The sequence below is a fragment of the Idiotropiscis lumnitzeri genome, chromosome 11 (assembly GCF_059441095.1).
Source record: "Idiotropiscis lumnitzeri isolate Australia: NSW breed Sydney's pygmy pipehorse chromosome 11, RoL_Ilum_1.0, whole genome shotgun sequence".
NCBI classification, from domain to species: Eukaryota; Metazoa; Chordata; class Actinopteri; order Syngnathiformes; family Syngnathidae; genus Idiotropiscis; species Idiotropiscis lumnitzeri.
Genome location: NC_142401.1, coordinates 2462299 through 2479821, shown reverse-complemented (window position 1 = coordinate 2479821; position 17523 = coordinate 2462299). Strand labels below are relative to the sequence as shown.

Below are 17523 nucleotides of genomic sequence, written 5' to 3'. Positions count from 1 at the left end.
AAGCGGACCGCTCAAACGGATTTGGTGTGAACGTAGCCCAAATGAAATCGACTGTTCAATCTTTGCAAGCCATATCACAACATACAGTAAGATTCAAAACGACAAAATCTAAAAAAAAAACTTCAATTACCTCCAGAATGTGCTGGCGGGCCACATAAAAGAACCACTCCTTGACCTTCTCGGACGTTGACTGTATTTCTCACCGTTTGCGTTTTGAAGTTATCGAGATCTGAGGAAATAAGATAAAACCAGATTTAGAAGGCGGCACAAAAAAAATAAAATAATAAATCGGAAAATGGCTAACAATATCGGACAATGTGTTCAGGATCATGTACGTCGGCTCCCTAGATTTCACTTCTTCACTGAGGCATGCATTTGATGTTCCACTTTGAGCCATGGGACTTTAATAGGACATCATTGGTTGCCCTGGGACATCTCCCGGCAGCCCATAATGCTTTGAAAGCATCTGGAGCGCTGATGAAAGAGATAGATATCGCCGTGTGACGTTGACTGTTTTGCACGAGGAAAAGATTAGGCGGCGCGCGGACTGAGCAAACACTTGGGAGCATGCATGACAAATGAGTTTGCGCTGCCAGCAGCCATAAGAAGCATCATTATTAAATGTGGTGTAATCTCGCACTTAAAAGCGCCAGCTTCCCCCGGCCGGCACAACTTCTCCCTTTCAAATGAACAAGCACTTTCTGGCAGACGAAACCCAAACCTGGGATGATAAACCACCTCCGACGTGAGGTAAGACACTGCTGTCCGTTCTCTAATCTGCCCGCAGCCTCCGGCGAACGGACCGCGGGCTAAGCCTTCCAAACATAAACAAAAGAAAAGTCAGTGTGACCGATAAGGGAAATTAGGGGGGAGAAGATTATGGCGAGAAGTGGGACGGGGCGTTGCTAAGATTAATGATGACCGCAGTGGAACCAAACGGTGCTGCCAAGTCACGACAGGACACGAGGGTCACGGGAGGAGATGGCCGACTTGAAATGGAGACAAAGGTGACTTCCTTGTGATCGCAGCGGGCTGCCTTGATGAGTTCATCGCACTAGCACAGTAGTGAGTGAGTGTTGGACGATCTCGCTTCTCTTGAAAGGTCCGATTTGAAAATGGTGTCGCAAGTGTATCTGCAGTAAAATTCCCTCCTTCGGCCATTGTGGTTTTGAAAATGAAGAATATATTTTAATTTTGTCAAATGGTCGCCAGTGACGACTTTCACGAGTGAGTATCCAATCACAAAACTCGTTTATCACCTTCAACGTGAGGCTAGCGAGAAGGCTTTACTGTCATCAACTCGTGATCTGATTGGCTATCGCAACTGACTATCAACTCTGAAAGCTCCTTGGCTTTGACAGAACAGATGTCCGCATGATTCTATCTGAAGTTCTCAGAAAAATATTGCATGCTACTGGTATTATGAAATCTGCCTAGCAAGACAAGCTCGCTGAATTCTGATTGGATAAAAACTCTAACCTAAAAAAATCAACACTAGGATATATTCTGACATCAATGTGGAGAATACGATCATGATTTCTTGATTATGTTCGACCAGCAGAAGGCCTTGACCGCCCGCCACTGGAAATTACAAAATACCCCACTCAGGTGAGGCTTTTTTCAGAGTTTTTTTTTTTTTTTTGTATTTCAGATGCACCATTACCTCCACTACATTTGTACATATTGCACCGGTACGGGTCAGATAGCGTGTGACCATTTAGTAAAAGGCTAGTGGGCCATAATGTACAAAACCGTCCTGTTTTTTTTTTGCCCATACAGCGATTTGTACATTGCCACAAAGGGTCGCAGATGCCTTGGGGCAATTCTTTTGATGTCACGGCGAGGTTATTGCACTGATCTGTTTGAACAGACACGTGGCCTTATATTTACGGCTGGGTGCCTTTGTGAATCGTTTTGGAGATTTAGACACGTTTCAACGAGTATCAAGGGTAGTTAGTTACATTTTTGTTGGAGTTCAATTTTAAGGGCTAAAGGATTGGAACACTTTTGGCCTTGAGTTTCTTTTCTTTTTTTTTTTGCAGTTTCTTTCTTAGCCTGTTTGTTTTTCCATATGGAAATTGCTAAAAATCGAGTTTTATCTAATTAATTTGTATTTTAATAATTTAATTAGGATTAGTCATATTGTTTAAATCTCTCTTCTTTTTTTAGAAGAGTGAATTAAAAAAAATACATAATCTCATTAACCCTGTCAAAGAAAATGTCACCTAACGGGGTAACGATTTTCCATTAGAGGCCAAAAGCTTTCTGGGGGCTTTGTGGCAGAAAAAATTTTGGTCTTCACTCGAGTGAACTGATCACACACTGTATTTGCTTGAGGCTAACCTCACTGTAGTTGCAGTGATTCTTTCAAGAATGACTTTGCCTGAAAAGGCGAGGCCCGGAAATAAAAAAATAAAAAAAAGGATGGAAAAAAAAATTTGTATATGACTTGACTCAGGATTTAAATGATTGCATCACAGAAACATCTTGCTATTTTCCAGAAAAATAATTTTTTTTCGTAACACTTTCTCAAACGACTTTAGATAACTTGTACACCCCACGAATATAAACACTTGCTGATTTTCCTTCAAAGAGGTCGGAAGTGCTTGGAATGAACGGTTCATCGTAATTTATCATTGACATTTAAAACATGCTGATGTGGAAATTTCCTTTGGAAATTTGGCTCTCTAAACTGGCCTGAAAAGGACACTGGGCAGAAAGGACTCACACTGTTTCTATTTCGGAACATTGCCCTCATTACGCACAGAAAGTGCATCACCACGGCTGATCTCCGAGACCTTCCTCACTGTCCATTTGGAAGACAATAAATGTCAAGCAGCGATGCTCTTCAGCCAACCCCCCGCATGGACGATTCATTACACGACCACGAGGATAATGGCAGGCCAGCTTGCGAGAGGACGTTTAAAGGGTCTTCATCCTTGGGGCATAATCAATAGTCAGACGTCTTGATCAAATGGAGAGAGCTTCTTTTGCAGTGCTCGTCAGGAAGTGAAAAGCCCACCTCATGGCTTTTCTGTTTTGGATACCTCGAATGAGAGGCAGTGGAGCAAAAAAAAAACTGAAGAGATGTGTCCTCTAGCACAGTCCCCAAATTTTTATCAGCCGTGGATCGGTTCATACAAGTCCATAAATTTTGCGGATTGGCAACTGGTGTTGGGGGGGGATCACGAGTCAAAATGATCCATTGCACCAATTGTCCATCGGAGAGAAAGAAGCCTGTCACTTTTCAAAATAACATATTTTTTAGCGTCAAATACTTAAGCCAGAAGTACTGCAAGTTATTTTTTCTTTCATCTGTGTGGCCCGCCGAAGCCCGGCCCAAAGTGGCCCGCGGGCCGTTGCTTGGGGAACACTGCTCTAGAATACACAGAAAAATGTGACTGATATTTACGTAGTCGACAAATGTCGTATTACTTCAATATTAGAGGAGCTGGTCTCCTTTTAAGTCCGGATCACGGTGCCTTCCTTCTGACTCGGCAAACTATGTGTCAGTTTTCATTGCGCATCGAAACTGTCAGAGCACTAATTAGAATCAATGGAGTTGAGAAGCTGCTTTTGCCGCAGTGTTTGTTGCGTCTGCCGTTTCTTGTGATTACCATCAGGCCCGCGAAAATGTACGTGGAAGCAAACTGAATATTAAATTCAAGAAGCCCTCGACCGCAAACGCGTTACATGCACATCAGGAGGACCTAAAAAGAGATACCCAGACGAAGCGAGTCAAGAGTCTCGCCAGAGATATTGCTACTCACATGCAAATTGGACGCTCGCCTTCCGACTCAGGACGGAGCCCCTCGTGTTGGAGGCTTTACACTGGTACATCCCCGAGTCTTGGTCCTTGTCCAGGTTGCTAATGATCAGGCTGCCCCCAGACATGCGACGCCGGTAGTCATTCTCAAGATCAATGAGTGTTCCGTTGAGTGACCATCTGAAAAAAAAAACGCAAACACAATCAGGAGCGGGGCCCCCAGGAGATGCGCACTCAGTATTTATCACAAAGATCAATATCGTGCTGTGTCCACAACAAACAGACAAATTGGAGAGCATTTTAGAGTTAGGAAGACAAACTTTTTGTGTTTTTGTGAGTACGTCGTGATGGTTTCCTTTATTTATTTCTTGACTTCAATCAAATAAGCAACATCCTTGCGGCCATTAGTAATTGCTTAGCTTGCCATGCAAGTTTAAAAACATTTTTTATATTTTAATTGTATCTGAAAGGAAAACTGTCAGCGTGTGATGAAAGAAATTCCCGGTTGAGTCGAAGGTTGAGTATTTCTGGCTTTCTTGTTGGTAGAAATGTCCGTCCGCTGTCCGTCTCCAACAGTTAATTGAATTGAATTGAACGACTGCATGTTTTTTTGTTTTTTTTTCAAGAATTGTGAGCTTCAGGTGATCAGAAGTCAAAACTGGAAAAAAAAACTTGAAAATTCTTTTCAATAAATTCTGAAAGCTTGTTTTGATTTAATCTTTGAAAACAAACTTTCCACGGCGCAGGCTAATGGGTTAAAACGTTTAATTCCACCCTGCGAGGGATTGATTAATATCACATTGCCCTCCATTCTGTACTGTCAACATTATTGCACACTGATCACCATGAACCTTTTTTTTCACGACCTTCCGACTACATTGGAATTATCTATTAATTTCAGTATCTTAAAAAAAAAAGAAAATCAGTCCCTAACAAACCGAACCCTCCCACTTCTTCTTGTATGTTGCAGTAGTTCGAGTGCATCATCCCTTAATTAAACAACGATGTGTTTTCAATTTCTCTTCTTCTACCACTCACCATCAACACATTATCATTAAAAGGCCTCATTTATGCTGCATTTAAATTCAGGTCACTGTTTGTGTTGTTAGCTGGCATTTTTTTTTTCTCGCTAGGAAACATTGCAGGTGGTCAGACACTATCGGGGTCTTTTTTTTTCAAATTGCAATGCGAAAAGCGTGATTTTGCCATACGCTTGTGTTAATAATACAGCCAAGGTGCAACTGTCTGTCTTACTGATTGGATGCTCATTATTATTGAAAGTCCACTTGTGTGTGCAGGTGTGTGTTCGTGTCCATGTGTGTGTGCATGTTATTTGAGCGGCAAAATGTGGGTGAAAAAAAACCATGTCACTGTATTATTTATATTACTGTATGTAATTAACTCATTTACTACCATTGACGGCTAAAGACGTCAAATGTCCATTATATTTATTTTTTTTACTCTTTTTTACTTTTTTTACATTTTTTTTACTGGTATGAATGAGTTAAAGAAAATATCGCCTTCATTCTTGGCATCAAAGTGGCTGTGATGCTTCAAATAGAAAATGCAAAATAAAGCAAACAGTAGTGATGGGAAAATGAAGCTTCAATTTTGCTTCATGAACCAGCTGCTGTATTTTGGAGTCCTCTAGATGGCCCTGTTGGTTTAAATAAAGGTTTTAAAAATGGCAATTCATTGCGCTTTCAGCCCAATGTTGTAGAGACAGTGCCATCTAGAGGAGTCTAAAAATACTACAACTGGTTCATGACGCAGATTTGAAGCTTCATCGACCCATCACTAGCAAACAGCAATGGCAAATCACGACTGACAATGAAGTGGAGTGTTTCCTGAATATCGCACTTGAATCACCATTTTCCTGGCACTGAAATGAGAGTTTTGGCAAATCTGAAATTGTGTGTAGAGTACATTCATATACGAACAGGTACGGCCTCAAAGCATGCGAAACCTGAACTCAAATAAACTGTATTGTATCTCGCGTCATGGAGCTTGAGTCCGAGGGGAGCTTACTATAAATCCAACAGTCCTATTTTCTTTGAGCTGTGCTGTAGGCGCAGCCAGATGTGAGGCTCGTGAGTGACCTCGCCGTAACCTTGGCTATCACATACATTTTGCATGAAGTCTCATCAAACAGACTGGGGACTGGACTGGAGCTGACTGAACCATCTCATCTGGCTTTCCTTGAGGCCAGACCTCTACTGGGGCCGCACATGCCATCGACTGCACATATACACGCACACACCACAGTGCTCATTCAAAACTGCTTTTCAGGATCTTCGTTTTGACTTCAGATTTTGTCATGGCTGCATTTAGCAAGAAGTGAAAACTGACAGTCAACCACCACTTCGACCAAAAAAAAAAATTCTACATTGCTCAAAAAAAAAAAAATAAATAAAAAGAGGCTACTTCGGCTAGCTAGCAATGAGCTTCACTTGGCTAATTCTGCCACTAAACACATTGCGGAGTCGCACCATAGTCAGTAATCATTGCTTCTGTGGCGGCGAAATTGGTAGAATTCTAAAAAGTATCGTTCTGATGATGGGAAAAGCTATGCTAATTGCTAAGCTAACTTAAGATGCTCACTCCGGTTTTTTTGTGAATTGCTTGGGAGATCGAGTCCCTTTTTTACAGACGTCTTAAAGAGGAGAAGATCCAACGTTGAAAATCAAAATAGCAGGCAAATAAGCGTCTGGAGTCTGGAGAGGAAATCTACTCGCTCAACAGAAACGGAAAGAAATTGCACTACGCTGAGATGGATGTAGAATTGAGTAAGTAAGAAAGTGAATATTTATATCACACTTATTATTATTTGTTTGTTGAGTTTTCTCAAAATTACATGACGGTGGATCATATTTTTATTGTTTAATAAAATCCTTGCTTCAAAAAAAAAAACAATCCGCAATAGTAAAACATTGCTCCTCAAATGAAGTCATGGATTCACAACTGCTCAGCAAAGATTATTATAATTTCGAGTCTTGCCCATTTTGCGCACCTTGATTTTGAATTTGAAAAGGAATCTATCCTGAAAGTTGCTCATCAAGTGCTAGGTTAAGTGCATGCGTTTTACAGATTTTTTTTACATTCAGGATAGAAAAAAAAAGCTTCCCGTGCACATCTGCCCCACAATCACATCTTTCAGTTACAAAAAAAAAAACGGAAAATACTCGTGTGCAGATAAATGCAGGCTCTCGTCTCAAAAGGATCCCGGTTTACATAATTGGAGTGACTGTTTTTCTTCTGCCCAAGTGCTGCGAGTGAATTGAGAGCAAACATCTTCATCTTGAAACACCCTCACTTGTAATTATGCCTGGTGCAGCGCCATGAACACAGCCAACGCCATAAATCTGCTTCAAGTCACATTTCATGATAGGAGACCATCCAGTGTTTTTTTTTTTCTTTCCCAATCACTGCTGTGTCCTTGATCTTGCGTTACAGCAGATTCATAGTAAACACAGTGACAGGTGTATTCATAAAGCCCAGCTTGCAGCTCCGGCGTGGCGCCACTGGACTATTTATCAAAAGCCACTCTGTCAGGGCTCCTCTCCATACACTCGCGGGATCGAGAAGCTTGGATAGTCGCTAATTCTCGTATACCTTAACGCAGCATCTTTGCTACGTTGTCACATTTGGTCATACCGACAACACCGTATTCATCCGAGCAATTCTTCTGAGATTTCGAGAAACCTTTGCATTCTGATCGGACATTTGGCAACAATTAATTTTTTTCATGGCAGTATTGACTCATTGTGATGAGTGTACCTTGAAGGAACGGACGGGTCGAAATTAATTTCCCGTCATTTGATGAGTCAGCGTGTGAAAGGAATAGAAAGTGCAAATATCATTGGCGTTTGGTAGGCTGAAAAAAGGTTTAAGCCGATTAAGTATCAAAATAATGACGCTGACCCTGGACGAAGCCAACACCGGTAAACGACTGAGGAAAGCCAGTGGAAACATTAAAGAGGATGTCAACCCCCCCAAAAATTAAAAAGAAATATTGGCAAAAAAAATTTTATGTGCCGCCACTGGTCCAAACGTGACATTCTGATTAATATTGCATTTGTGGAATATAAATTAAGCTGCAAAATCCGACCACCCACTGTGATGTCATTTTAAGTCGACAAAGGCAAAAATGGCTGTCATATTCATCCAAATGCCATGTTTCGATTGTAGAGGCGCATAGAACATGTTATTGGAAAAAAAGAGAAAAAAAAATGTTGGGGTTGACTTCCCCTTTAAGGACCCTTCCCACCCCATACATTTATTGTTCTCTCCAATTTTCGTGCTGGCGTCTTTGTAGCTGCCCCACCACCTTTTTTTTTCAGCAAAACATTCCTCCGACACTTTTGTGTTTAAAGTAACGTCACTCACAAGGTTACTGCACCCGCTCTCCTGCGAGCTGTGCATCGACACGCTGCTGACCAAGCACCGAAACACAATCTACCACAACATCGCCAGCAGAATCCCAACGCAGGAAATCGCTTCAAACATGTTACCAACATGAACATATGCTGCAACGTAGACCTTTTTTCCAAAACATAAGCAGGTGATTAAACAATTGACCAAACCAAAGTTATCCTCGATCGGTAGCAACATTTTTTTGGCAAATTCAACAGCCGCTGTGCAATGAAAAATGTTCTGGTTGAATTTACTCATTTTATTTACATGAAGAATTTGCACGAAATATATTTATAAATATTTTGAAAAAACTAAAAAATATATCTGGATCCAGATTTCATTTTTTGCAACCACCAAACAATTATTTTTTTTTTGTGGGAAAAGCGGACACACACACACACACACACCCCCACGTGTGCGGTTGTGTAGCACGGAGCAGATTGACTTTTTGTGACGGGCTTATTTACCTGTACTGAGGAGTTGGGCTCCCTTCTGCCTCACACAAAATGGTGGCTTGCTGGTTGGGGGTGTTGATAGGCAAAATGAGGTCGACCGGTTCCGTCCTCAATCTCGGCCCTTGAAATATGACATCGTCTGTAAAGGCTGCAGACAAAGCCAAAAAGTTACGGATCGCACCGAGACTGACGGGACTGCTTTTTTTGGTTTGCGTTTCTTTTTTTTTTTTTTTCCTCCTGGTTGTGCTTTTTCTTTCCCAAGGAGAAATGCACTCGGCCTATTCCCATGGTGCGCTGTGTGTATTATTTGCTTATCTTGCAGCGAGGAAAATGCATCCCGCTTATCTTGGGCTTTAACTGCATATGCAGACATATTTGGCTCATCCGGCTTCAAAACGAAAATGCAAATGATTACAAATGTTCGCAATAAGTCATATACTGCTTTCATTACGGTGAAAATACGACACAAGGTAGAATTCCACCCACCTTGTATACATTGGTGTAGCATCCCATGAATAATCGCAATCATACAATCGCAAAGACGAAAGAGGAGGAAGGTCTCCGTGATAAATAATTCCTTGTAAGCAATGCACTTGATAAGTAAAGAAGAGTCAGATAATCTATGTCACGCTCTCCGAGAACATAACGAAGGGCTGTATGGGCGAACGCAACTCTCAGAGCTTCAAAGGTAGGCAAGTGGAACAAAATCTGGTGTCAAATGAAGGCAGAGCCAACAAGCGGTCAGAGGAAAAATAATTGCCGCCCGACTGCTTGCACGCCGCACAATCAAAACTCATCAAAATCATTGTTCCGCTACTTATTTCCGAGATTTTGAACCATGCGGCTAATACAGCGGTGCTGCTTTTCTGTGGATTTTTCTTTCACCACTAGGGGCGCTAAAATACGCTAAATAAATCTCGATTTTTTTTTTTCTCTTGGGTCTGTTCAGTTTTAAAGAGCAAAGTTGTTGCCGTGTTAAAAGGCACTGTTTTATGGACCTTCTCGTGCATTAACAGAACAACATCTCTCTGTACATGCAGTAAACAACTCATTTTTTTCATTTTTTATTGCCTGGTGCGGCTTGTATATCTTTTTTTAAAAATTATTTATTTATTTATTTGGGTGTTGCTGCGGCTTATAAAGGTGCGCCTTATAGTCCGTAAAATACGGTAAATCAATCACAAATATTTCATTCCAAAATGAAAGATTGATCGACATTTAATCGCAGCCCTCTAGAGGAGTATAAAAGCGTTGACACACATCAGGAGCATCCCCAACTGTCGGGATTTTCACGGCTTCCGAAGCATTCAGTCACATGGCCTCACCAGACAATCGAACTAATTCGGCATTAGAGCAGAGCGTGTTATTTGGTGCTCGTCTCTCGGGTCCCAAGCGGCCACAAGGACAGAGAGAGAACCCGTGTTGAATGGAGCCTAAATGAGCGGCGAGATTCATTGCACGGTCCCGATAATGATCTGGACAGCTCATGAACAGGAATGGTGATTGGCCTCCCCGTTGGCCCTGACGGTTTGCTGCTTATGTGTGCTAAGACGGTCCTCTCGGGGAAAGTGAAGGACATCATATTGTCGTTCTATCAGCGCCGTCTCATTGGAGATGTCCCCGGACTTGTTTACAGATGCACTAATTGGGTTTCTATCTTACGAAGAACTTGAGATTCCAAGTCTACACGACTTTTAATTGGAAAATCGACTTCAGAGGTTCACGGCGCATACGAGAATGACACGCACATGCAAGCCCCCCAAAAAAATGCAATTATAAATCATCACTTGTTTTGAGGTATGAAAAAATATGGCAACAAGGTTAATGTCCCTCAGCACAAACGCTTTCAACTCTCTTACCTGCAAGGCATCCCGTGATTGATAGGAGAACAATTTGTTTCCATGGTAACGCCATCTTGAGTTGCTAATGGGACTCTCATCCAATGACTTGTGAATGGAATTCTCGCCTCGTGAATACAAGAGTTTTAATCTGAAGGGAAGCAATTGGAGATGTGATTAAAATGTGACATTCTGACAGAAATACAGCAAGTAGTTATGAAAAAGACTGTGTGAAAACTCGTCGTTGTTATTCCGGAGTCAAAATATGGGAAGCGAGTCGAATGGAAGCCGGAAGCAACATTGGAGAAAATAGCTGAACATATCTGGGGTGCAAACCCGTCAGTGCAATTTTCAGGTGGCACTGAAGAAGAAACAGCTGCTTAATGGGTGTGTTTTCTTCGACTATGCGTGTTTCTCATCCTGCCTAACAAGCTCATATCTCCGGCTTAAAAGAGAAGTGAGGAAGGGAATGAATGACCTCAAAAGATACTTACTCTCTCCCTATTTGACTATTAATAGGAGCTGGCAGACTGTGTATACCAGAACTCTGCAAAACGCCACTTCACACTTGAACAAAGAGTTGGGTGTTCAAGTCACTGCAAGCAAACGCCAATTATGTCCACACACTTTAGATTTCCGATGAACATGTAATGCCACGGATAATAACGACGGGGAAGGAAATTGTAAAGGATTGCCAATAGTCTGAAAATATACATTTGGCAACGAAAAGCCGTCCGAAAAAAGAAGACTCACATCTGTTCAGTCTGTTCGAATTTCATGACTCTAAGCGGTGATGGACAAATGAAGCTTCGTGAAGCTCTTGTGATCATTTTTACTCTTGTTTTAAAGACGCAATGGAAATTTGATCAATTGTCCACTGGCGTTATCTTGAAACCAAGAAGACAATCTGCGGAAGCCAAAAATCAATCAATCAAACACAACAACTGGTTAATGAATCATCTTGAAGCCTCATTTTCCCATCACGAGTCTTCGGGCCGTAGAAAACTAAAGTGGCTGCCGGCCAATCGCAGGAAACACACAGACGAACAACCAATCACGCTCACAATTATTCCTTGGGACAATTTGGAGTGTCCAATCAACCAGCCATGCATGTCTTTGGAATGTGGGAGGAAACCCGAGTACCCGGAGAAAAGCCACATAGGCACCGAACGATCACGGAGCTGGGATCATACCCTGCACCTCCAGAAAATGAGGCGATCGTGCTAACCAGTCGACCACTCCATTCTTGAATATATGTTGAAAATTATTTAGCATAGAGAGAAAATATACAAAAATGATACGCCATCAAAGATAAACATGGTCAGAAATAAGTGAATACGAATGCAGATGAGAAGACGGGTTTAGAGAGGGGGTGTGGCTACAGACCTACAGAGACTCAAAGGCGTGCAATGATTTTGTGAATACATTTTTTCCGTTCTGTTCAGGTTTTCTACGGTCAAAAAGTTCAAGCGAGGCAGCCTTGGAGCACCTTAATAAAAAAAAAAAAAAAACTTACAGTGTGTCTAGCATCGAGACCAAATCGACCCGATTCAATGATCGAAATGGTCTTTAAAAGTTTTCTGCTGCGTATGTGCACGGCGCCTTGACGAGTGCAATTGTGGTATCCGTCGCACAGAAGGGGCTTTGCTCAAGCTCTGACCTACATCACAGTAAGTGGGAACTGATATGCCTCTCAGGATTAAGAAACCAAGCCAGCCCCTCATCCTTACAACATAACCCGGTTGTGGTGATTAACCCTGCGCTATTTTGGGAATTCCTCATAAAAAGTCCCATTTTGAACAAATTGTAAATTGCGGAAAGAAGAGCATTGAAGTGCTGAGCAAGCACGAACGCTACAATGCGACGACATTAAAAGTTGAGTTTAATTGAATGGCCAGCGTCGTCGGAACGAAACTGCCGGAGACTGTTCCTCTCGTGCGGCGCAAATGCAGTCACAGCAAGAGTGGATTTGCTCTATTTCTGAGTTTTGCCAGTCAGAGAAACCATCACATTGAATTACACGGTTGCGAATTCGAGCAGACAAAAAAAAAATGCTGCATTTCTCAGTGGCTCGGTATTAAGAACTGCCATCCGCTGTCGATGGGCTGCGTCGCGAGTTTTCCTAACCCGTGGGTTCACCAGGCGTCAGGTTCCAGGGAGAAAACGCTCCCAGAATAACTTTGGCTGCAAGTTTCTTGTTTTGTTGTTTTCAGTGGCGCCGAGTCTCTGCTGATTTGACACATTTGCGAGGCGCTTCACTTGAAAGCTTGCGAAATACAGTGCTGAGAAAACGTGTTAGACGGCGCGTTAAAAAGAGAGCGACCGGCACCGTGACGCACTTTATGAGGGCTCGCTGAATTCCAATGTCAACATTTTAACATGTCGAACGGGAATGTCAAACTGGAAAGAAGTCTGAAAATGATCAAGCGTTAATATTCAAACTCTGAAACATTTTCAAGTTCAGGGATGCAGGATGGTGAAGAATAAATTGAGAAATACAAACTTACTTTATAAACATTTTTATTTTGTGAAATTCAAGGAGAACAATCATTGCATTTGAGCATTAAACTGATTTCGATTACCATTGCAAACCATTGTATTGTGCTAAGTATTAAAAACTCTTTATTGTTTTAGGTTAACGTATTTTGCGGACTATAAGGCGCACCCGCATAAAAGCTGCAGCGACTCTTTTTGGAAAAAAAAAACAAAAATGAAATAAAAGCCATATCAGGCTATAAGCTGCAGTTTTCTGTGTTGAAAAAAAAATTGTTATTTACCGCATGTGCAGAATGATTTTGTACTGTGAATGGGCATAAAGGAAAATAAACGATTGTTAAAACGGCAACAACTTTGCGAATTAAAACAGAACAGACCCAAGAGAAAAAACAAATCGAGATTTATTTATTTATTTATTTTCTGAACTATAGAGCGCCCCTAGTGGTGAAAAAGAAATCCACAGAAAAGCCGCACCGTTGTATTAGCCGCATGGTTCAAAATCCAGAAAAAAAAAGTAGCGGTTTATAGACCGGAAAATTCGGTACTCTAAAAAGACAAATTTATATCAAGAGACTTCCAAAACTGTACATTTATAAAGAACCGCAAACGTTGAGGTTTTTTTGTCAGAAGAGAAAAATTAACAAAAGTACAACTTTACCATGTTAATGAACGAGTGGGTGGATTTTTTTTTTCCGATATTCTCATGAGCACAAAATTGCGGTGCAGGATATAATGAGACGTTTCACATTCACCTCTGCAGACTTCATCGCAGTCACGGGCCTGAAATGCATCTCACACTAAATGAGATGATTTGTTGATTAGCGGGGCTGTTGTTGTTGGTCGCCGACATCATCCGAACCCTTGAGGGTAGCGTTGTTGGTGAAATGCATTATTTTTTTTTTCCAGTGTCTTATTTTCCTTGAAAGGTTGCAGCCTTCTCGCTGAACTCATTCTTTAAAATAACCCGCAAGACACGCACGCATCCACCACCAAGGGATGCTGCGCACAGCTGCTTTGCCTATGAATGAAGATTCACAGTCAGTCGTGCGCTGATGCCTCCTAATTTACTCTGACTCAAGACCTGCGCAGCAGCCCATTTCACATAATCCGCAGAGGGCAGGAAAAAAAAAAAAGAACTCAAGTGATTAACAAATAAAGTCGGGGTTTAATGTCTGTGTTTCACGAATCAGGCATCAGCGCAAAGCTTGATGAAAAGAAAAGCCGAGAAGTAATTGTAAGGTATTGATTGTGCCGCGCCGGTGCCGCTTTTGATTTCCATGACGATTATGCATCGCAAATATCAAGTTATTTGATTGAATTGCCCTGATACTCCAACAATGAATTTCAAAGCTCAAGTATTTAGCAGGCTAAATGCACATTCTCAGCGTTGATTTTCTTGAGTTCATTTCCAGCGTCGATTTGCCGCTTAAAAGTTGAAATGGCATGACACAATATCGAGAGCATGATAAGCACAAGACTGCTGTCTCACTCCTTGAAAGATACATTGTTTTTCATTCTGCAGAAAAGATATATTTTAGCTGGGGATGTATGAAAATTTTATTCTAATATAATATATATATATATATATATATATATATATATATATATATATATATAAATATATATATATATATATATTAGGGCTGTCAAAAATTAAAGTGTTGACTCTGGAGATTGCTTTAAATATTTTAGCTCAGTTAACTCAGTTTTATTTACTCCCAAACTAATTTGCATACTTTGCAAAGCCAAATTCAAGTACTGTACCATATTAGCTGTCCATCTTTAGCACATCATCTTAGAACAAAACTCCCTCCTCAAGTTACCACTGGGCCTTGCAAACCACCACTGATGGAGTGAGAGAACTAAATGTACTCTATAGGTTTTGAGAATTGTTACATTCTTGAATTGCGAGAAAATGCCTGTAAAGATGACATCTAGATCATATTCCAGGAGCAAAGAACGCTATTTGAACAGTCTCTGAATTAAAATAGTCTTCATATTTCGTAAAATTTGCATTAATTTCAAGATTTTCTTCAAATAGATATCTGTTACAAGCTGATTAATCGCAATGAATTCCGAATTTCTTTTGCGATTAATTAGTTATGTATATATATATATATATATATATATGTATATATATATATATATGTGTGTGTGTACATATGTGCGTGTGCGTGTGTATCAGCCATCTGAGTGTGCATTTCCACGTGCAATGCACCGATTGGCTCAAAGACAGCGGCATGGCCCAAGTGAGCGGCTCCTGAGCCGTGTTGAGCGTGGCTGCAACCCTCAGCTGCTGCTTGACACCCAGAATGGGAGTGAGCTCACTTAAAAGACAGGGAGGCAGTCAACCGTTTCTCAATCCCATCATCAACCAGGCACATCCCCCAGACCTTCGTCTCAGATACTGGAACAAACAATACGACTGGCGGCCAAGGAAGACGAACAAAAAAACACACACGGTACCTTTAACACCTTTTCCACCCTTCTTCTCTCTTGGTGTAGTTTCCAAATCATTTTTCAGTTTACAACAAACTCAGAGCAAACTGGCTGCAGGAGTGCTGTCAGAGATATATAAAAAAAAAATCACTTTGGGCCCCCACCACTTGCTGCAAATTGGAAATACTATTTTCTTGAGCCCCTGCCAGTCACGGGCCCTTAGAATCATCGTCACTTTTCTCCCTCTCGCAGCGTCGATGTATATTTGCCATTCACATCCTGCCAAATAGTTTTGAAAGCAAATTGTGCTATAAAAAGACGCTCCTGCAGTGCCATGCAGGATTTTGCTGGGCTATGGAATAATTTGCTGCATGGCTTCAAAGACATGTTTCACCTCCCATTTAGCTGCTGCCTGATATCCTCAAATGATGTGCAAAGGACTATAAATAAACATGAACGGCAAGGAGAAGCATTCGAATCCCATCTGAATAAGGGGATACTTTGAAGATGCTGGTTTTTCGATCAGGTCTAGGTTAAAAAAAAAACAAACAAAGTTTGCAGACCAGCGTGAGAGAATAATTCGATTTCTAGAGGAAATAATATTAGAGTTGGCTTTCTAACAGCTCGGGAGCAAGTGAACTGAGTTAACACAAAGAAAGATGCTGTACAAAAGTAGATAGTAACAATGTAATAATACAATTCCCGACTAAAGGCTAAATCTGGAATCAGTGTCTGTAAAAACAAAGAAAGTTGGAGGCAGCCTTTCTTGTGGCCCTGCTGCTCGCTGTCTGCGTGACTGAGCAGCGTGGTACCAGATGGAATCTGTGCTGGATGAAGGAAATGAGCCACATCCATTGAAATCCCACTTGGACCATCCGAACCATTTGAGACTTCTCTCGAAACGCCATCATCAGCATCGTGCATGAGTGACCACTCTCAGCATGCACACCCTGAATCGATGCGCCTTCCTCCGTTTTCTTGTCACAACGTTGATCACGTTGGGTTTAAAAAAAAAACGCATGTCAACTTTGCATATCATTTCGCACCCTCCCCAAAACGGGTTAATAAATCAAATTAAAGCCTATACGCATGGATACTTACTTCCCTTGCGATGCAGTTTTTTTTTGTCTTCCTCTTGATGAAACTGCTTTAATTGTAATTCCAGTATCCGCTAGTGTGCTGAAAACATTCTTCGCAGTGGCGTTTGTGAGTCTGCAAACCCGAAGATGTTATTCCGTGCTCCGTGCGCTCTTTACTTTATCCTCTTCCCCTCTTGGTGCGCGTCCACCTCCACAAATCCGCCCCCCCCTTCTCCACGCCGTGATTTCACAGTTGGTGGGTGATAGGCGCAGTTTAGCGGGGCGTTCCGCGTTCCTCGTTCCTCGTTGCTCGATCGTCTCCTCCAATTGCCACTCCAAGCAGATGCGGCCAGCAAGCAAGCAGGCGAGGACGGCGGTGCGACTGTGCAGGCGATTCTCGACGTGCTGTGCGCATCCCGTGCGCGGCGCACAAACATGCGCCCACTGGTGACGCGTGGAAATGCTCTGCTGTGTGTGTGCGCTGCGGCACCGTAATGCGCCACCCGGCACCTGCCCCCCGCCCCCCCCCCCTCGCGCGCACCAATGGAGTGCGTGCGAGCCTGATGAGGTGAAATTGGAGGAGGTTTGGGGCAAAAAAAAGTGCCACAGGAAAGGCATTTGCTTCATCGGTTTTATTGGAAATACTTTTCAAATGGTTTATGTTCATTTATACCAACATGCAGCAACTTGTGGATTCTTGGCGAACAAAACAGCGGAGGTGCATAAGTGGCAAGAAAAAGCACCTTGGGCTTTTATTTTTATTTATTTTTTTTTATAGCATGCACGCTCCCCTAATTGCTCCCCTCCTCCTAATTTTACTCAATGTGTCACAGCCTTTTGCTCACTATGCTGCTGGGTACAATTTCAATAAAAAAGGTCAAATCAAATGAAAGCCACATTAAAATGCGTTGAGGACAACAAAAGGGGTCTTAAATTAAGGGTAAATGTTTTTTTCTACTGAGAGCAGGTGAACAGGAATTGCTCTAAATCAGGTGTGGTCAAACTACGGTCCGGGGGCCACATGCGGCCCGTTAAAT

The 17523-nt window shown here is 41.8% G+C and overlaps 1 protein-coding gene across 3 annotated transcripts in view; it reads right to left on the bottom strand.

The window, feature by feature from the left end:
* Positions 1–16937, bottom strand: part of LOC148326733 (contactin-3-like) — a 38748-nt gene extending 21811 nt beyond the window's left edge. For all 3 annotated transcript variants that reach the window (XR_015845872.1, XR_015845873.1, XM_088310085.1), the window contains exons 1-5: positions 16509–16937; positions 10494–10623; positions 8647–8782; positions 3771–3946; positions 131–229 (exon numbers count right to left, since the gene is read on the bottom strand). Coding sequence is in view for 1 of the 3 variants with exons in the window: in XM_088310085.1 (XP_088166211.1) it covers positions 131–229; positions 3771–3946; positions 8647–8782; positions 10494–10548 (466 nt within the window). In the remaining 2 variants the exon portion in view is untranslated. The remainder of the gene's footprint in view (positions 1–130; positions 230–3770; positions 3947–8646; positions 8783–10493; positions 10624–16508) is intronic.
* Positions 16938–17523: the final 586 nt, after the last annotated feature.